Genomic DNA, 17,845 nt, shown 5'->3' on the forward strand with positions numbered 1-17,845 from the left:
CCTTTAGATTTTTATTGTTGTTGTTCAGTAGTTTCAGAAGTATCTGACTCATTGTGACCCTGTCTGGAGTTTTCTTGGAGTGATTTGCCATTTCCCCCTCCAGGTAAGAAACTGAGTTAAACACTGTTTGGGGTCACACAAATGTCTGAGGCTGGATCTGAACTCAGGAAATGAAGTCTTTCTGGTTCCAGGCCTAGTGCTCTATCTACTGTGGGTGCCTAAAACAAACTATGATACAAGAAATTAATAAAATATTATTGTACCATAATAAATGATGAACACGAAGAATTCGGAGAAGCATAGGAAGACAAATGAATTGATTCAGTATGATTCAGCATGAAGTACACAGACAATGTTCACAATAAATACAGTAATGTAAATAGAAAAAAAAGAAACTGAGCACAGTAATTATAACCAAGCTTGGCCCCAGAGACAACTTGAGAAAGTATACTTCTCACCCACTTCTGCAGAGGTGGGGAAGTATAGGGGTAGAACATTTTCTCTACCATCTTTTTTGGTTGATATGTGGGATGATTTTACTGAACTGTTTCTTTTTGGAAATGAACAAAAAGTAAAAACAAAAGGTATCAATAAAAATTTTTAAATAAAAATAATCAGCTAGTCTTAAATAAAATAAGTGCAATATTATGAAATTTTTTCCTCCTAAGCTAAACAAATTGTTTTATATAGAGAACACATTAAAGCTAAGGGAAATTATTTATATTCTGAGGCATTATGGAAAAGTAACCTGTTATGATAAACTATCAAGTAAAGTCCAAAACAACCCCAACTCTTAATTTAGAGCTTCAGTAAAACCATGTCTAATCCTTCAATTCCTGTATCAACATTTACTAGCTACTTACGTATTTTAGTATTATTGTAATATATATGAGCTAGCTGAGAGGTCTGCTTTTCATCCCTTTCCTAAAAAATCAGAATTATCCAAAATACTCCATCAAGAGTAAACCTTTGGAACCTCCAAAGTATGTTTCCACACAATGTCACAGAACTAGATATCATTTCTTTTGTATCTTGTTCACTGGGAACTGTATTATCTTGCTTATTGGAGATTTTATCTTTGCAATTTAAATTTTAAGCTGAAGGGTAGTCAGATACAATGCTACCATCTGGAATGTCACTAAAAAGAGGTCTTAAATGAGTCACTAACAAATAAAGCAGGTAAGATATATTAATTACACCCACATGTATGGGTTCCATTTAGCCACAGTGAGGTCTCAGACTTTTGCCTGCTTTACCACAATACCATACTGACATATCAAGAAGCTTCTAAATAACAGTGTCAAACTAGAATAGATCTTATATCAACTAGTTCAAATCCCTCCTGGGGAAACTGAACCCCAGAGATAGGGGAACCGACTTTTTGACTTTCCTAATTTCTGAGTTACACAGCCAGGACTAGAAATCAGGTCTCCAGATTCCCAGACCAGTGTCCTTTTCCATAGTAATTGCATAAAAGCTTTCAGGGCCACATGAGACAGGTAAGGAGGCATTTATTCCTGGATTGCCTTGTATATGGACACAAAGCAAGGATGTTTTGCAATAATAAATATCAGGATGTATGGACTTGGTTAATTGTAAACAAATTGGATTCCATTTTGACAGAGAAATTTTTGTACATCATAAGGGTTCAATAATTATCACAGAATTCTAAGACAGCAGAGCTGGGAGGGCTCTTCAAGACCATCTAATCAAATCCTTTCACTTCCCTGATGGAGAAACTGAGACTTAGAGACATTTGCTTCCTGAGTCCCTGAGACTCTCCCCAACAGTTCAACATTCAATACAAAGGATATTCTGTATTCCTTCAGTTCTTTCAGTTCTTCTTCCCTCCGTTGTTTTTCTATTAGCTCTTGCTGCCGAGAAACCTCATCAAGGAAGTTTGTCTCATCTTCATTTAAGCCTCTTACCATGTTTTCTGAGGAAATAATTAGAATGAGGTACATTTAGTAGACTAAAGGGAAAATATCATCAACTAAAGCCTTTTCTTTAATAAACAGTAGATCCTCCAGGGGAGAAGAAGGAATTAGTAAATGACTGTGCTCTTTGAAAAAAACAACATGACATAAAAACATTCAATTGCCCTCTTATTACTAAATATGAGTCCACAGATGTGATGGAATAACAGAGATTAAATTGGGCTTCTTGAGTATGAAACAAAAATATTAATACTGTATGAATGGTAAAGGGCCACAGATGTCATTTCCTTCTAAATGAGAATTTGAAAGCTGTAAACCAATCATACAATATTATGGACTCTCTAGGGCAAAGCATCACATGAGACAAACAAGCATAAGAAAATGACCAAAGCTCAGGAGTTACACAACTTTCTAAGACTTACTGAATTTGAACTGTTCCTCATATTCCTGCTGCTTCTTGTCTTTTTGTTCCTGGAGTCTTTCATACAGGGATCGAGGATCATATACTTCCTCAGGGCACTCTGAAAAGTATGGAAGAAAAATACAAATATACTTTATAACTTTTTTAAAGAGAAATTCTGATGCCACAGGAGGCTCTTATATGGAATGGAGGTGACCTTAGGATCTCAAAAACTATGCTAGAGAAACCTAAGTTGGGACAGATCCCAACAAACTGAAAAGGCTTTGTATATAGGCCCAGAAAGAGACTAGGTGTCTGTCATCTAAGCCTCAGTTTGTCAGAGAGACTTGTCATTTAAAGGCTAAAAAGCAACAAAAAGGTGTGCTTAAAGGGTCTTCATTCCTCTATATCCCCCTATCATGGTGAGGATGGAAAAGTGGCAGGAAAGGAGAACACAGGGTGACACAAATCATACTATTTGGGAAAAATCTACTAATGTTAATATAACTGTTCATACTTTCAATTTCCAATCTATCCAATGACAAACTGATATACTAAAATTAATGAATATTCTGTGTGTTCTGGAATGTGCATTGGATTTGGACTTGGGTTTGAAAACCCACTCAGCTTCTCACTTTTGTGACCATGGGCAATGAAATACCTTTCTTGGGCCAAGGCTTCCAGTTATAAGACTGGACTAAGTGATCTTTAAAAGCTCCCTTTGGCTTTCAATCTATGATGCAATAATATTGACATTCGTGTCTGAATAAGTATAAAAGTAAAAAAAATCAGCTAACTGGAAAAATGACTTGTAGAGGGATCTCCTTGAAAAAGCACACACTGAAGCTGGGAGAGCCAGCTTAATCATGTACCTGAAAGCAATAAGAAAAAAGTAATATCTGGTCATCCCACTTGACAATGCTCAAGATTAATATAAACATACAAATAACTATTAAGATTGTTCTGAAGCTTATAGGCCAACTGTTTTTAATGAAAAAGTAGGGAAGTTTTGTGAAAAACCTGGCAGGATCCTTCAACCTCTGAAGGAAAGATGCTTAGGGAAGCAGAAGGGTACAGTGGAAAGAGTGCTTATTACCAAGGGGACCTTGAATAAGTCACTGCCTTTCTCTGGGTCCCAGTTTCATCACCTGCAAAATAAAAGGGGTGGACTAGATGACATCTAAGATCCCATCCCACTCCAGATCCATGATACTGTGATCTATGATCTTTGAACAACTTCAAGGTACAAGTGAGCATGACCAAGACAACAATTACATTGGAAAGTGGGATCTATGAAAAGGCTGTTTAAATAATTTCAACCATCAACAACTATCAATCAATCAAAAAGCATTTATTAAGAACCTGCCATGTGCCTTGCACTGTGGGTATCTATAGGGGCTGACCTATATGAAAAAAAATACTCCAAATCACTACTACTAAGAGAAATAGAAATGAAAACAACTCTGAAGTTTCACTTCATACTCTTCAAAGGAACAAAGATAATAAAAGGTAGAAATAGTGTTGGAGGGCTATGAAAGACAAGCTTGATCTGTTACTGGTAGAGCTAGAAATTGGTTAGACTATTTCTGAAAACAAGTAATTGTAATTGTGTGGAAAGAGTTATTACATTGTCTGTTCTAGCAATATCATTACTGGCCATGAACCCTACAGAGATAAAAACCAAAGAGTTAATTCCCATATATACCAAAATATTCATAGCACCACTTCAGTAGTAGCAAAAATAATAAAAAGATGCCCGTTGACTGGGGAATGGCTGGGCAAATGTGTTAAAGTAATTTAATAAAACACTATTGTACCATAAGAAGACTATAAGAAATTCAAAGAAACACAGGAAAAATCATATGAACTGGCAGAGAAGAAGAAAAGCAAAGCCAGGCATGTGCCTGTGTATGTTCTGTGTGTGTGTATGTGTGTGTGTGTCTGTGTGTATACACATAAATAATAATTCTATGTATAATATAAAGTAACTATAAGCATACAAATTAAAAGAACACCAAAAGGAAGCTCAATTTAGATTACATGCAATGACCAATATTAGTTCCAGAGGACAATGAATACACTTTCCTCCTTTTGGTAGAGAAGTGGGGCACTCACTGGTGTTGAATAATGCATAACTCTACAAGTGTAGCTGTGTTGGTTGTTTGTACTCAACTGTTTTCCTTTGTGAGAAATGGTGTGTGGGTGTGGGAGGAAGAGGGTAACCAGGAAATATCTGCGGTGTAAAAAAAACAAAAGGCAAAAATGAAACTTTAAAAAAACAGGCCTTAAGATCAAGCAATGAAAGAGACCAAGAGACCAAAGGTTTATAGATACATCAGGAGCCTCACGTTTGATTGTATCATGAATAATTTCTTAAAAAAGAAAGTCAAGACAGCTCTATCCACTGTTCCATTGCCTCTCATAGTAGTGAAACATTATTCCTTCTTAAAGGATAACAAACTGTGAAAAATTCAAAGCAATATGGGAAGACTTGTTTGAAACGGCACAGAATGAAGAAAGTAGAAACAAAGAACAATATACACACTGACTGGCTTTCATATACTTCTGATCTCCCTAATGTACTATTTCTTCCACTGGTGCAGATTGAAAGACCTTCAAGTCTTTTCACAATTCTTGCAATTCTTGTCCATGTAATTCTTTCCATGGTGAGGTCTACTTATGTGTTGGGAACCTTTTAGATCTCTTAGTACAGCAAGGCAGAAGATAAGGTGGTATAGTGAATAGAGTGCTGGACCAGTAATAAGGAAGACTAGGGATAGGTTTCTATGTCAGAAAACCATTAGCTGTGTGACCCCAGGTGTGGGAAGTAAAGTTCTGTTGTCCACATTCCTAGGTGACAGGGGTTGTGACCTAGCATGGACAGGTTAGAGGTGAGAGACTAATGCACAGGCCCAAGAAGTTGTGTGAGGAAAGGCCTATCAGAGAGGAGAATATGGAGTCACATGGCCAGAAGACAGTGTTGCAGGAGATCCAAAGTTCAGAAAACAGTATAAGAAGCCCCATCTTGCTCCACGTATTATAGTCTTCCTGTAATCTTCCTGTATCTGTACTTGGGAGGCTACCCATCCATTTAGGGGGGAATGGATGTAAAGATTAATAAAGGCCTTCCTGATTTCACAACAGGTATTATTCTTTATTTAACGTGAGCATGTTTCTCACTGTTGGGGCTTGTTAAATGGGCTCACTTCTAACACAGGAAATACACTAGGACTGTAAGTTGAAGAAAAGGAGCTGAGGAGGTGCCATACTTCACATCCACTACATTTTGGCCCAACCTCAACAATGACTCATTTCATTCTCTGGAAACATCACTGGTTTTGGAGTCAGAGAACCTGGGTTCAAATCCAGACTGGCACTTCCTATTTGTATGACCTTGGATAAGTTCACTTACCTCTTCAGTTCTTAGTTTTCTAATTTATCAAATAAAGGGACAAGGCTGGACTTGACTCTAAGGTGTTTCAAACCCTATATCTATAATCTTAAGATGCTTAACCTCCCTGGCCTAGTTTCCTCATCTATAAAAGGAAGTTAACAATAGCCCCTATTTCATAGCAACATTGAGGATCATTTGAGATAATGGATGTACAAACACTTTGTAAACCTTAAAGTGATACATAAATATCAATGATTAGCTATTATTATGAGTGAAAAGGTGAGTTCCTTCAAATATTCCTGTTTGTGAATGACTGACCTTGTTGCATCATGCCCTAGAACTCTGCAGAGTCTCCTGGAACAGACCACTCAAAAGAGTTTGGCCTGATCATCCAAAAACAAAAGACCAACTGGATGAAAAATGTCTATTTGTCCAGATTACAGAATTATGACACCCTACAGAGCTTGTCCACCATTATGTTTTTCTAGGACAGATAGTACAAATGGATGAATGGGACCCACAATTAAAAAGAAGGAAGAAAGCAGTCTGGATTGCCTTCAGGAGTTTGCAAAACTCTATAAAATATAATTTGTGAAAGTATGTTTTTTTGTTGTTATTGTTAATAATTTCATCAAAGAGGTCTTTGATATATGTGTAGATGATTCTCAAAGAGTCTCCTAAGAAGAGAAAGTAGATATATGAGTATGGTAGTATAAATATTTATAACTGCCTTTTTTCAATAACATATTCATACTCCAAATCAAATGATAACTAAGGATAAATGCTATTAGTGGCACCAATAAAATTATTTTAGCCCGTAAAGTTTTCCATAACATGTGCAAATCCAAGTCAATTAAAAATGGCATCAATCCTAATGGTTTTACAAATCCTAATCTTTTTAACTATGTCACAGAATCGCAGAATCCAAGAGTTGTGGTTCAAGAAAGCCTAAGAGAAGATTATTGTTTAGGCTTTTATTTCATATTGCTAACTCAATGAGCTTATAAATTCACCTTTTTTACAGAAAATTCTTCTATCCATAATTCCTCTATTTTGTATGTATGGAGGTGACTTTTTCAACTCATGTAGAGTTTTACAGTTGCCATTACTAAATCTCATCTTATTAGCCTGTCATTCTCACCTTAAGATTTTTTTGAATCCTGTCTGTCATCTAACATATTTATCTCTCCTCGGTTAGCTTTAAGTCATCTGCAAAAAAGCAGGCCTTTTATGACTTCATCCAAGTCAATGACAAAAATATACCAAGGAACAGATTTCTTAAACATTCCAAAAGGGACTTTCCTCCAAGTTGACCTGGAATTAATTAAGCTCTGCATTCTGTTGCACCAATTCTGAATTCTACCTAGCACATTGAGCCCATAGTCTCCATCTTTTTCAAAAAGGATAAGACTGCCAAATGTTTTGCTAAATCTAAATATGCTATAAATCACAAATTAATAGAACTGGAAAGGATCTTAGCAATCATTAAGATCAAATTATCATTTTACAGATAAGGTAAATGAGTCTCCAAGTAGTGAAGTGACTTGACACAAAGTAGCACTCAAAGAGCTGGTGGCCAGGTTGCTTGTTCCCCATTCAGATATCAAACCTCTGTACCTTCTGGATCCTCAGGTTTTCGAACTTTTTCCCATTCTTCCTGTCTCTTTTTACGCCGTTCATCTAATTCCGTCTCAGACACAAATCTCTTTTTGATAACAAGATTACCATCATCTCCACCATCCATAATGAAACAGCCTGTCCAAAAACAAGAATAAAAACTAGTATTAAAATTCAAAAGACAAACATGGTTATTAAGCTGCAGCATATCTAGAAACTACACAGGGTGTCCCAAAAATCTTAGTGCTGTTTTAAGTTTTAATAGCCTGAGACTTTTGGAATACTCTAACTTCAAAAATTTCCTAGAGCTTACAAGGGGAGAAAAAAAATGAAGATGATTTATTGGAAATAAATTTCTCCCCAAAATGATTCAGTAACATGCTGATTTTTGTCTGTTTCATAATGTTATATCTTTACTCTCAAGGAAATCATTCCAAAAACCACTGCTGGAAAAATGGAACTGCTCTTAGCAACATAGTTTTGACAATGCAACCTGGTTTCAAAGTTGGTGCACCTGAGTTCAAATCCAAGATTTAGTACTTATCACTTGTGTATGACTTTGGGCAAGTAGTTTAAATTCTTTGGGCTTTGGTTTCCTATCTATAAAATGAGGGATTTGTACAATAGATAACCTCAAAGATCCCCCTCCTAGCTCTATACATCTATCATTCTACTTCTAGTTAGTGCAGACTATATAGTTTCATCACCATTTGTGTGCTTCATTGGTTTCATCAAGTTGACCTAATTACAAAATGCGTTGGTCTTCCAAAGTTCTTATTCCTCTTCTTGACTTCTCTATATCATATAACAATGTTCCTCACTCCCTTCCTTCCTGGTTCTTCTAGCTTTGACAACAAGGGGAAGCTAAGTGGTACAGTGGATAGAGCACCAGCGCAGGAGTCAGGAGGACCTGAGTTGTTCAAATCTCACCTCAGACACTTGACACTCACTAGCTGTGTGACCTTGGGCAAGTCACTTAACCCCAATTGCCTCATCCTGAGTCATCTCCAGTCATCCTGATGAATTCTGGTCACTGGATTCAGATGGCTCTGGAGGGGAAGTGAGGCTGGTGACTTGTACAGCCCTCCCTCACTCAAAAGAGAGTCAAGTGGAAGTCATGTCATTATTTCTCTGATGGCATGGTCTTCTTTGACAACTAAGGATTACTGATTTAACATTTCTGATTTAGCATCCATTTACTATGCAACCTAGTCAAAGGGTCTAATTCAGCAACAGAATTGGTCATTTTCTGTAACTGACAGGGATTTTGAAAATTCTATAAACAGTGACCTCTTAATGAAATGAAAGGCAACATCTTTTAAGAAAGCATCACTTCCCACAAGAAAGATGTATTAGACAGGGAGATGAACTGAAGTAATTTGGGCTTTACTCTGTGCACTTCAGAGTGTAAGGCAAAAAAGGAAGGAAGGAAGGAAGGAAGGAAGGAAGGAAGGAAGGAAGGAAGGAAGGAAGGAAGGAAGGAAGGAAGGAAGGAAGGAAGGGACTCACATTTGACTTTAACCCTAGTAATGAGTACAGCGTATAATGGCACAAAAATTCTGTTCAAATTCTATCAAAAGTATTTCCTCAATATCATATAAATCATGGATACCTTAGGAGAGAGATTGTGTTACTGAGGATTACAAATATTAGAAGATTCTTCCAACAGGATCAGAGGATTTAGGGACAGAAGGATCTTAGAGATTTCTTAGTGTAAACTCCCTCATTTTACAGGTAAGAAGTTGAGCCTGGAGAAGTAAAGGTCACACAGGTGAATTAGTGGCCACAGAGGGATATGAATATTCTTCAAGATTCCTGCGGCCCATCCCCGTCCCACAAAAGGACTTAGGGGTCACAGAGACCAGGCTCAATCCTGCAAGGGTGGAAAAGGGGAGGAGGGTGGGAACCTAACCCCAAAGGATCCATTTCTTTTCTCTTTGTGGTTCATTATCCCCACTTAAGAGTGAGTTTAAGAAAATCCCCCCCAAAATAAACCTTAAGAACAGTTCATGGCTAAATTTCCCCAGACATTAGTAGCTCACTCTTTCCATCATCCACTCTCTTCCCCCAGTTTTCAGTCTTTCTTTATCAATGGGTTTTTTCTCTTCCCTTTCAAAATCAAACACCCAGGAAGAGAAGTTTATATATATTTCATACTTGTTGCTTCCATTTTCTGACTCACACTTACTTTTCAACCTTGCATGCAATCTGGTCTTTGACCTTAGAGAAGATCAACGGAAGCTGCTCTTTCCAAGTTTACCAATAACTATTACCAATTGCCAAATCCAATGGCCTGTTCTCTGTTCTTATTTACCACCTCTAGCTAGATAATCTTTTATCCCTGAGTTTTCGTAACATTTCTTTTTTCTTCCAGTGGGTCTGTTCACTCCCTATGCAGATTCATTATTCCTTTCCCATTTCTCTCAAGTGTTGAACCCCAAGGGCTCTATCCTTGGTCCTCTTTCTATACGGATCTCAATGATCCTATCTTCACTCAGAGGTGCAATTATTACTATGCAGAGGATTCATGATCCAGTCCCAATCACTCTCCTGAACTCTAGACTTGCCTCATCAACTACCTATTAGACACCTCCAACTATCTTACTATCAGTCAAATAGAATTTATTTAGTGCCTACTATGGGCTAGGCACTATGCTAAGTATTGGCGATACAACAAAAAACAAAAGACAATCTCTGCCCCCTTACTGGCATCTCAAACTCAACATGTCCAAAATAGAATTCATCTTCCACACAAAATCCTTCCCTCTTCCTAATTTATTTTTGTTAAGGGCACTACCATCCTTGATTTCACATTCAATCTATTCAAAGTCTTACTGGTTCTACTTCCACAACATAATTCCCATCTCTCCCCTTCTCTGGACTCACACAGTCACCATTCTAGCTAAGGCAGTCATCATTCTTTGCAAGCCCAGACTACTGCATTAGCTTCCTAACATCTTTAATTTTAGTTTTTTCCTTCAATCCATCTTCCACATAGTTACTAGACTGATACTCCTAAAGTATCCTTAGTATTTCTGACCATGTCAACCCCATCCTTCTTAAAAAGCTCCATGTGGTTGCCTCTAGAATCAATACAAATTTCTCTTTTTTACTTTTAAAGCCTTTTATAATATGACCCCACTACTTTTCCAGTCTTATTTACATATAACTCTCTTATTAATTCTAAATTCAGCCAAACTGGCCTGCTTACTATTCCCCACACATAATATCCCATCTCCATATATCTGTCCAAGCTATCCCCTCATGCCTAGAACGCACTCCCCTCCTTATTTCTACTTCACAGACTCCCCTGTTGCCTTCAAAGCTCAATCCATTCTGATCTCACTCATTTCCATCTATGTTCTTCCCTTGGAGATTATTTTGTATTTAATTTTCTATGCATATCTTGTTTCCCTAATACTATGGAAGGTCTCTCAGCACAGTGTCAGGCACATAGTAAGGACTTAATAAAAGCTTGCTGAACTGAACTGATTCTAATATACTTTCTACTACTTCATGATATTTCCTTTAACATCCAGAATTTAAGCCCTGTTTCTTTACATCAATGAAAGGACAAACAGAAATATCTCTCTTCTACCTCAAAATGAAAGAAGTTTAATCATTTATTTGATTTCATTTTGTGGCTTACTGAGCATTTGAAAAGATATAACATTTTGCATTAATATCTAAGAAAACTTGAGAAAGGAAACTTACTTCTCAGGGGAATCATATAAACAAGGCTTTGTAAACTTAAAATGCCTAAAAAATAAGAATACTGATCTTTTCAACACTTGTAGGCAAAAGATAATTTTTTAAGACATCAAGAAATTCTTCAATTTTTCTAGGAATTATGATAATTCAACTTTTATTCCGTAAATAATCTAAAAAATCATATAACACTAAGTTTAGTTGTAACTATATTATCTCAGAAGGGTTGAAATTAGGAAAATTAACAAAATTACATAAAAAAGGGAATACAAGGAATTGACTTCAAAGTTTGGACAAAGGTAACTTCTTTCACTTATTTGGTAGTATCCTGGGAGTGGTCACCCATTCAGAATTAAAGGATGGATATAAAATGAGTTCAGAGATTCATATTTCCTTGGAACCAAATTAATAAAACTAGATGGCCATAAGACTATACAAAGAATGTCCAGGAATTATAAGACTGTTACTGTTTGTCCTTCATTCTCAAAGAAGACCATGACATGAGCGAGGTGATGCCATGATGGGCAAGTGGATTGGATTTAAGTGAGGGAGGGCTGTGCAAGGTCACTAGACTCACTCTCTTCTCCAGAGCCATATGGGTCGAGTGGCCAGATATGAATCAGGACAACAGGAAGCAGTGGGGGACCTTGGCCTTTTCAAGCTAAGGTCTTTAACAGGTCTCAATCTGATTGAGGCAAAGCCCATCCAGTGATTAAGACTTAATAAAGAATGAGGCAAAGAATGGCCCCTTAAAAAAAAACAGACCTGAGATGAGAAGACCCTCAGGGTTTCTGGTCAAAATAACTCACTTCTTTCACATTCTTTTTTATTTATTTGAATTTTCTTTCTTCTTCCACCCCTTTCTGCTGATTAATAATAAGCCTTGATAAAAATTAACAGTCCACTGTCACACTCCCTGAAATCCACTTTCATATTCTCCGCAATCCATCTTCCCCAGGAGTGTTCTTTATAAACACAAAACATTACCCAACTATGCTTAAGGTTTCTCAGTAGTTGGCAAAAGAACGTACTGACAAAAAAAAAAAAAAACAACCTCACTGACAACAAGGAAATTCAACCTAAGCCTCTAGCAAGAACAGCTCAGATTTAAGGATTCAGTTTGGTAATTTTTACATTTCAAATATAATAGTTTTTCTAACCTTAGATCTTTATCAATTTAATGCAAGTACTCACGGAGTACTTACTAGAAAACAGCCAGTACTGTTAGGGGTAAATGAGTAGAAAAGAGTCCCTACTCTCAAAGAACTTACAATCTATTTGCTAAATTGAAGTAACTCTAATGGACTTTTTTCTACATCATTTTAACCTCCAGGATTTAAACTCTGTTTCTTTGAATGAAAGGTCAAATATAAATATCTATCTTCGACTTCAAAATGAATCACCAGCACACATGGAAGATTTAAACAATATATGGCATCAGGACAGACAGTCGTTTAAATTCTGCCCCTCTCCCTGCTTCATTTAAAATTTCAGGAAGGAGAGGCCCCATATATCACCATACCTAATCCTGGTTAAAGATTTATCCAATGTTATGAGATCCACTGCTTGCCTGGGCCTTCTTGCTCGCACAGGGCTGCTTGGATAGCACTTGTAAGTAACAAAAGTAACGCACAGGTATGGTGCGATGGTATTTAAATATATAACAAAACTCCAAAGACCATTCTAAGCTTAATATATATTATTTCAGAAACTTGAAAGGTAATTTAGAAGTTGAGGTAGGGATGTGGACAATTTGCTTTAGGAACTTTTGTTTTTTAATTTCATCTGTACTACAGTTTTGTTTATACTGTATTATGTTCTGGAAAGAGAAAGCAAATAATATTGCTCTCTCTCTTCCCTTTTCTCCTTAACCCTTTTTCACTCACAGGATCACCCCCCTCCCCCCAAAAAAGAGAATGATTTAATTGCCAAACTAAACAATCATAAAAAGTCAATTGAGAAAAAGCAAAGAAATCCAATCATTCCAAATTCACTCTTTTGGCAAAGAACATAATTGTCAAAAACAGAAAATGTAGTTTAATTTAAGTTTATACACATTACATGTCAATGTGATTACCTATATTTTAAGCTAAAGTAACTAACAAATATTGTCTAATTATTACACTAACGTGGCCTAATCAGAATATAGAATTTTATTTTCAAATTGTTGTAGTAGACCTAGTTCAGTATTTTATGTAGTCCACTCTTCAAATTACAAAGATGTTTAACTACTAACATCACTATAATGCTGGTTCTTGATTTTCTTTCTTTCTCCTTTCTTTTTTTCTTAGGCTAGGTCCAGGCTGTCCAGGCTGGCAGTATAAGGGAGCTACTCACAACCCAATCCCACTACTAATCAACACAGAAGTTTTGAACATTTCCAACATGGGCCAGTCCAGCATTCCTTAGGCAACCTTAGTGTCCTATCAGTCTCAGCTCCTGAGGGCTCATCATGTTAAAGCAGTGCAGATATTTGATCAGTATAGTTCACTGCAGCTCAGAACTCCTAGCTCAGGAGATCTACTAGCTTCAGCCTCCTCAAGTAGCTAGGATTACAGGTGTAATAAAAAAAAAAAATCACCCCATGGAACCAATTCCATGATGTCTTATAGAGTATAATATTTCCATTGTTCCTATCAATAAGCATGACCCTTGTCCCAAATTAGCAATGGCTTTCTAAAATTAGAGTATATGTCAAAAAATATTTGGAAAGGGGATTTAGAACTCAGAGTTGTTCTTGGCTTCAATTCTAGTAGTAAATCAGAGGAGGCCAAACAAACTACTCCATTTATTTGAAAATATACCAGTGTATTTCTCTCTCCCAATGTTCTATGGATCTAAACATTTACAGTTTTAAAATACAGGACAACAACTGAGTCAAATAGTAAACAAAATTTTATCCCAAATAAAGGTTGATTCTGGTTGGAAGATATTTCTATTGAACTATAATTATTTTTTACAAATAACTGTCTCTCTATATGACACAGACTGCTTCATTTGCCACTTTTTTCTTTTATCCTTTGTTAGCATTTAACATTAGAAAAAGTAATCCTTTCTAATCACACAATCCTACTAGGTATGTAGTATACTCCAAAGGCAGGTTTGGGCAGAGGCCTAAAGTTAGTTATAAGTAGGAGACTAAATCCATAAAAAGAATTTTAGCTTGTTAATTTTTGACATATATGGCATTTTAAACAAAAGATAAGATGCTTACAGTGTAGGACTCAAGCAATCCTAACAGAACTCAGAATAAATCATATTAAAGTTACATGTTAATTTTCCATGGTTTAGAATGGTTGAAGGGGAGGCAGAGAAAGGACAGCAGAGTAAAGACTGGGATTCACTTGAGTTTTCCCCCCAAACCCCTCCAAATACTTGTAAAAAGTGACTCTAAACAAATTCTAGAGCAGCAGAACCCGCAAAAAGACAGAGTGAAACAAATTTCCAGTCCAAGACAACCTGGAAGATCGATAGGAAAGGTCTGTCGGACCTGGGTGAGAGAGGAGTGTAGTGCAGCCCCAGGTTCAGCACACTGGTGGCTCTGGCAGTGGCAAGTGGCAGCAGTGTAGCTGCTGTTTCCGGAGCTCTCAGCCCACAGACGGTAAGGGGATTGAACAAAGGGTCAGAAGGAGATTACAGGGGTCTTTGCTGGCACTAAGGCAGGATTCTGTTGCTTTGTTCATACTTGGATCTAGGTCACGGTCCTGAGTGGCAGTCCTGGGGCAAGGAGGAACACTGGCATAACCAGAGCCTATGGCATCACTGGAGAAGGAATATCCTTCATAGTTCCAGGGCAGAACAGAATGTTTGTGGTCATTCACAGACCAAAGCATAGGGTAAGAAAGGAGCAAACACCTCTCCTTAGATCATACCACCTTGGAAGAACTGAAAACTTAGAAATACCTCTGAAAACAGCTACAAAAAACCCAAGGCTTGGAACAGTATGCCCTCCACATTGAAAGCAGAGCCCTTCCTTAACAAAGAGTTAAAAAGTCAAATAATTGGCTGGGGAAATGACCAAATGATGGGGGAAAAAATCAGACTATAGAAACATACTTTGGTAACAAAGATAATCAAAACAAACTCAGAAGACAGCAAAATCAAAGCCCCTATATCTACAGCTTCCAAGAAAAACATGGTCTCAGGCCATGGAAGAGCTCAAAAAGCATTTTAAAAATCGAGTAAGAGAAATAGAGGAAAAACTGGGAAGACAAATGAGAGTGAAAGAAAATCATGAAAAATATGTCAACAGCTTGCTAAAGGAGACCCCCAAAAAACACTGAAGAAAATAGTCTTTAAAAATAGACTAACCCGAAAATTTTGAATTCAAATTCTTGTGGAAGTGAGTGTTAAGAACTGAAAAATAAATTATATATATATGCATGTATGTATGTATGTATGTATGTTTGTATGTATGTATATTTGTAAAGAAAAAAATACACTAACCCAAATGGCAAAAGAGAGCCAAAAAGCCAATAAGAAGAATGCCTTAAAAAACAGAATTGGCCACATGGAAAAGGAGGTTCAAAAGCTCATTGAAGAAAATAATTCCTTAAAAATTAGAATGGAGCAAATGGAGGAAATTTCTTCTATGAGAAATCAAGAAATTATTATTAAAAAAACTCAAAGAAATGAAAAAATAGAAGACAATGTAAAATATCTCACTGAAAAAAACTGAACTGGAAAATAGATCCAGGAGATATAATTTAAAAATTATTGGACTACCTGAAAACCATGACCAAAAAAAAGAGTATAGACATCATCTTTCAAGAAATTATCAAGGAAAACCAGAATGTAAAATAGAAATTTAAAGAATCCATTGATCACCTCCTGAAAGAGATCCCAAAAGGAAAACTCCTAGGAATATTATAGCCAAATTCTATATTTCCCAAATCAAGGAGAAAATACTGAAAACAGTTAGAAAGAAACAATTCAAGTATTGTGGAAACACAATCAGGATAGCACAAGATTTAGCAACTTCTACATTAAGGAATCAGAGAGCTTGGGACATGATATTTCAGAGGTCAGAGGAGCCAGGATTAAAACAAAGAATCACATACCCAGCAAAACTGAGTATAATCAATGAGGGGGAAAAACAGACATTCAATGACATAGAGGAATTTAACGCATTCTTGAGAAAAAATGAGAGCTAAACAGAAAAATCTGACTTTCAAATACAAGACTCAAGAGAAGCATGAAAAGGTAAACAGAAAAGAGAAATCATAAGGGACTTATTAAAGTTGAACTGTTTACATTCCTACATGGAAAGATATTTGTAACTCATGAGACCTTCCTCATTATTATGTTAGGTGGAGGGAATATATGTTTAGACAGAGGGCACAGGGTAAGTTGAATATGAACGGATGATATCAAAAATAAAATTAAGGGTTGAGAGAGAAATGTACTAGGAGAAGGAGAAAGAGAGAGGTAGAATGGGATAAATTATCTCACATAAATGAGGCAAGAAAAAACTTTTATAGTAGAGGGGAAGAGGGGGGAGGTGAGAAGGAATGAGTGAACTTACTCTCATCAGATTTGGCTTAAGAAGGAAATAACATGCATACTCAATAGGGCATGGAAATTAGGGGGAAAGGGGATAAGAGGTGGGGTGGGACAAAAGGGAGGGCAGATTAGGGGAGGAGGTAATCAGAAGCAAACATTTTTGAGGAGGGACAGGGTCAAAGAGGAGAACAGAAAATGGGAGGTTGGGGGCTTGGGGAGAGGGATGGGATAGGAAGGAGGGAAAGAGAGAAATACAGTCTTTTACAACATGACTATTATGGAAGTGTTCTGCATGACTACACACATACAACCTATATCAAATTGCTTGCCTTCTCAATGAGGGTGGGTGGGGAGGGAAGAAGGGAGAGAATCTGGAACTCAAGGTTTTAAAAATGAATGGCAGACTGGGGGAAGGGGTAATCAGAATGCATGTAGTCCTGGGGTAGGGGGAGGGAAGAGATGGAGAGAAAATTTAGAATTTGAAATCTTGTGGAAATAAATGCTGAAAGCCAAAAATAAATAAATAAAAATTTAAAACGAATGACTGAAAAGATTTGCATTGTTCTGAATGATACTAAAAGTCAACTAACTGATAAGAAATAAGTAAACATCTAAGAAGACATGATTTATATGGAAAATATCATACCCATATAGTCAATAAAATGAATTTCTACTCTGCATCTGGTCCCTGTTCATTGTTGTAGGAGATACAAAAAACAAAAAAAAAAGACAATCACCATCGTTATGGAGTCTGACAGTCTAGTAAGGCAAGATACAATACAAATAACTACAACACAAGACAGAAAATTATAATCTTGCAATAAGAGATACTTCAAGCTAAATATTATGAAGAAAAAGAGAACACTCAGGTGGAAGAATAAGATTTGGCAGCAAGGACATGGCAAATAAGGTCAACTGTTATAATGGCTTATAGTGAAGGGATGGTAGCTATATCCATTCTATTATATAAAGAACTTTTAATTCAAGTTGCTATGCTATGATGTCCTAGAGAGCAACGAAGTTGTACATTGCATATCACTAAATTTTTATCAGAAACAACATCAAAAGTTTTTCAAAGGGTAGTCCAAGATAGGACATATTGAAGCAGCTGAGTAAGAGGTCACAAAGGCACAAATGTGCGAAAGACTAGGGCTAAATAATGCAGCAGAGCACTCCGTACCAAATTACTACTTCACATGGCAGAGTTTAGTTTAAACTTTGATTTGTGCAAGCAGCATGATGTTAAAATATGATTCCTGGCAAGGACAAATCAATGGCTGAAATTTT

At 36.7% G+C, this 17,845-nt stretch overlaps 1 protein-coding gene across 1 annotated transcript in view; it reads right to left on the bottom strand.

Annotated features, from left to right (window-relative positions):
• PSME3IP1 (proteasome activator subunit 3 interacting protein 1) overlaps positions 1-17,845 on the bottom strand; it is a 41,573-nt gene that overhangs the window by 20,298 nt on the left and 3,430 nt on the right. Inside the window, exons 2-4 of the mRNA XM_072632319.1 lie at positions 7,349-7,486; positions 2,360-2,458; positions 1,814-1,936 (exon numbers count right to left, since the gene is read on the bottom strand). Coding sequence (XP_072488420.1) covers positions 1,814-1,936; positions 2,360-2,458; positions 7,349-7,475 — 349 coding nt within the window. The 5' untranslated portion in view covers positions 7,476-7,486. The remainder of the gene's footprint in view (positions 1-1,813; positions 1,937-2,359; positions 2,459-7,348; positions 7,487-17,845) is intronic.

Source organism: Notamacropus eugenii, chromosome 1 (genome assembly GCF_028372415.1).
Source record: "Notamacropus eugenii isolate mMacEug1 chromosome 1, mMacEug1.pri_v2, whole genome shotgun sequence".
Classification (NCBI taxonomy): domain Eukaryota; kingdom Metazoa; phylum Chordata; class Mammalia; order Diprotodontia; family Macropodidae; genus Notamacropus; species Notamacropus eugenii.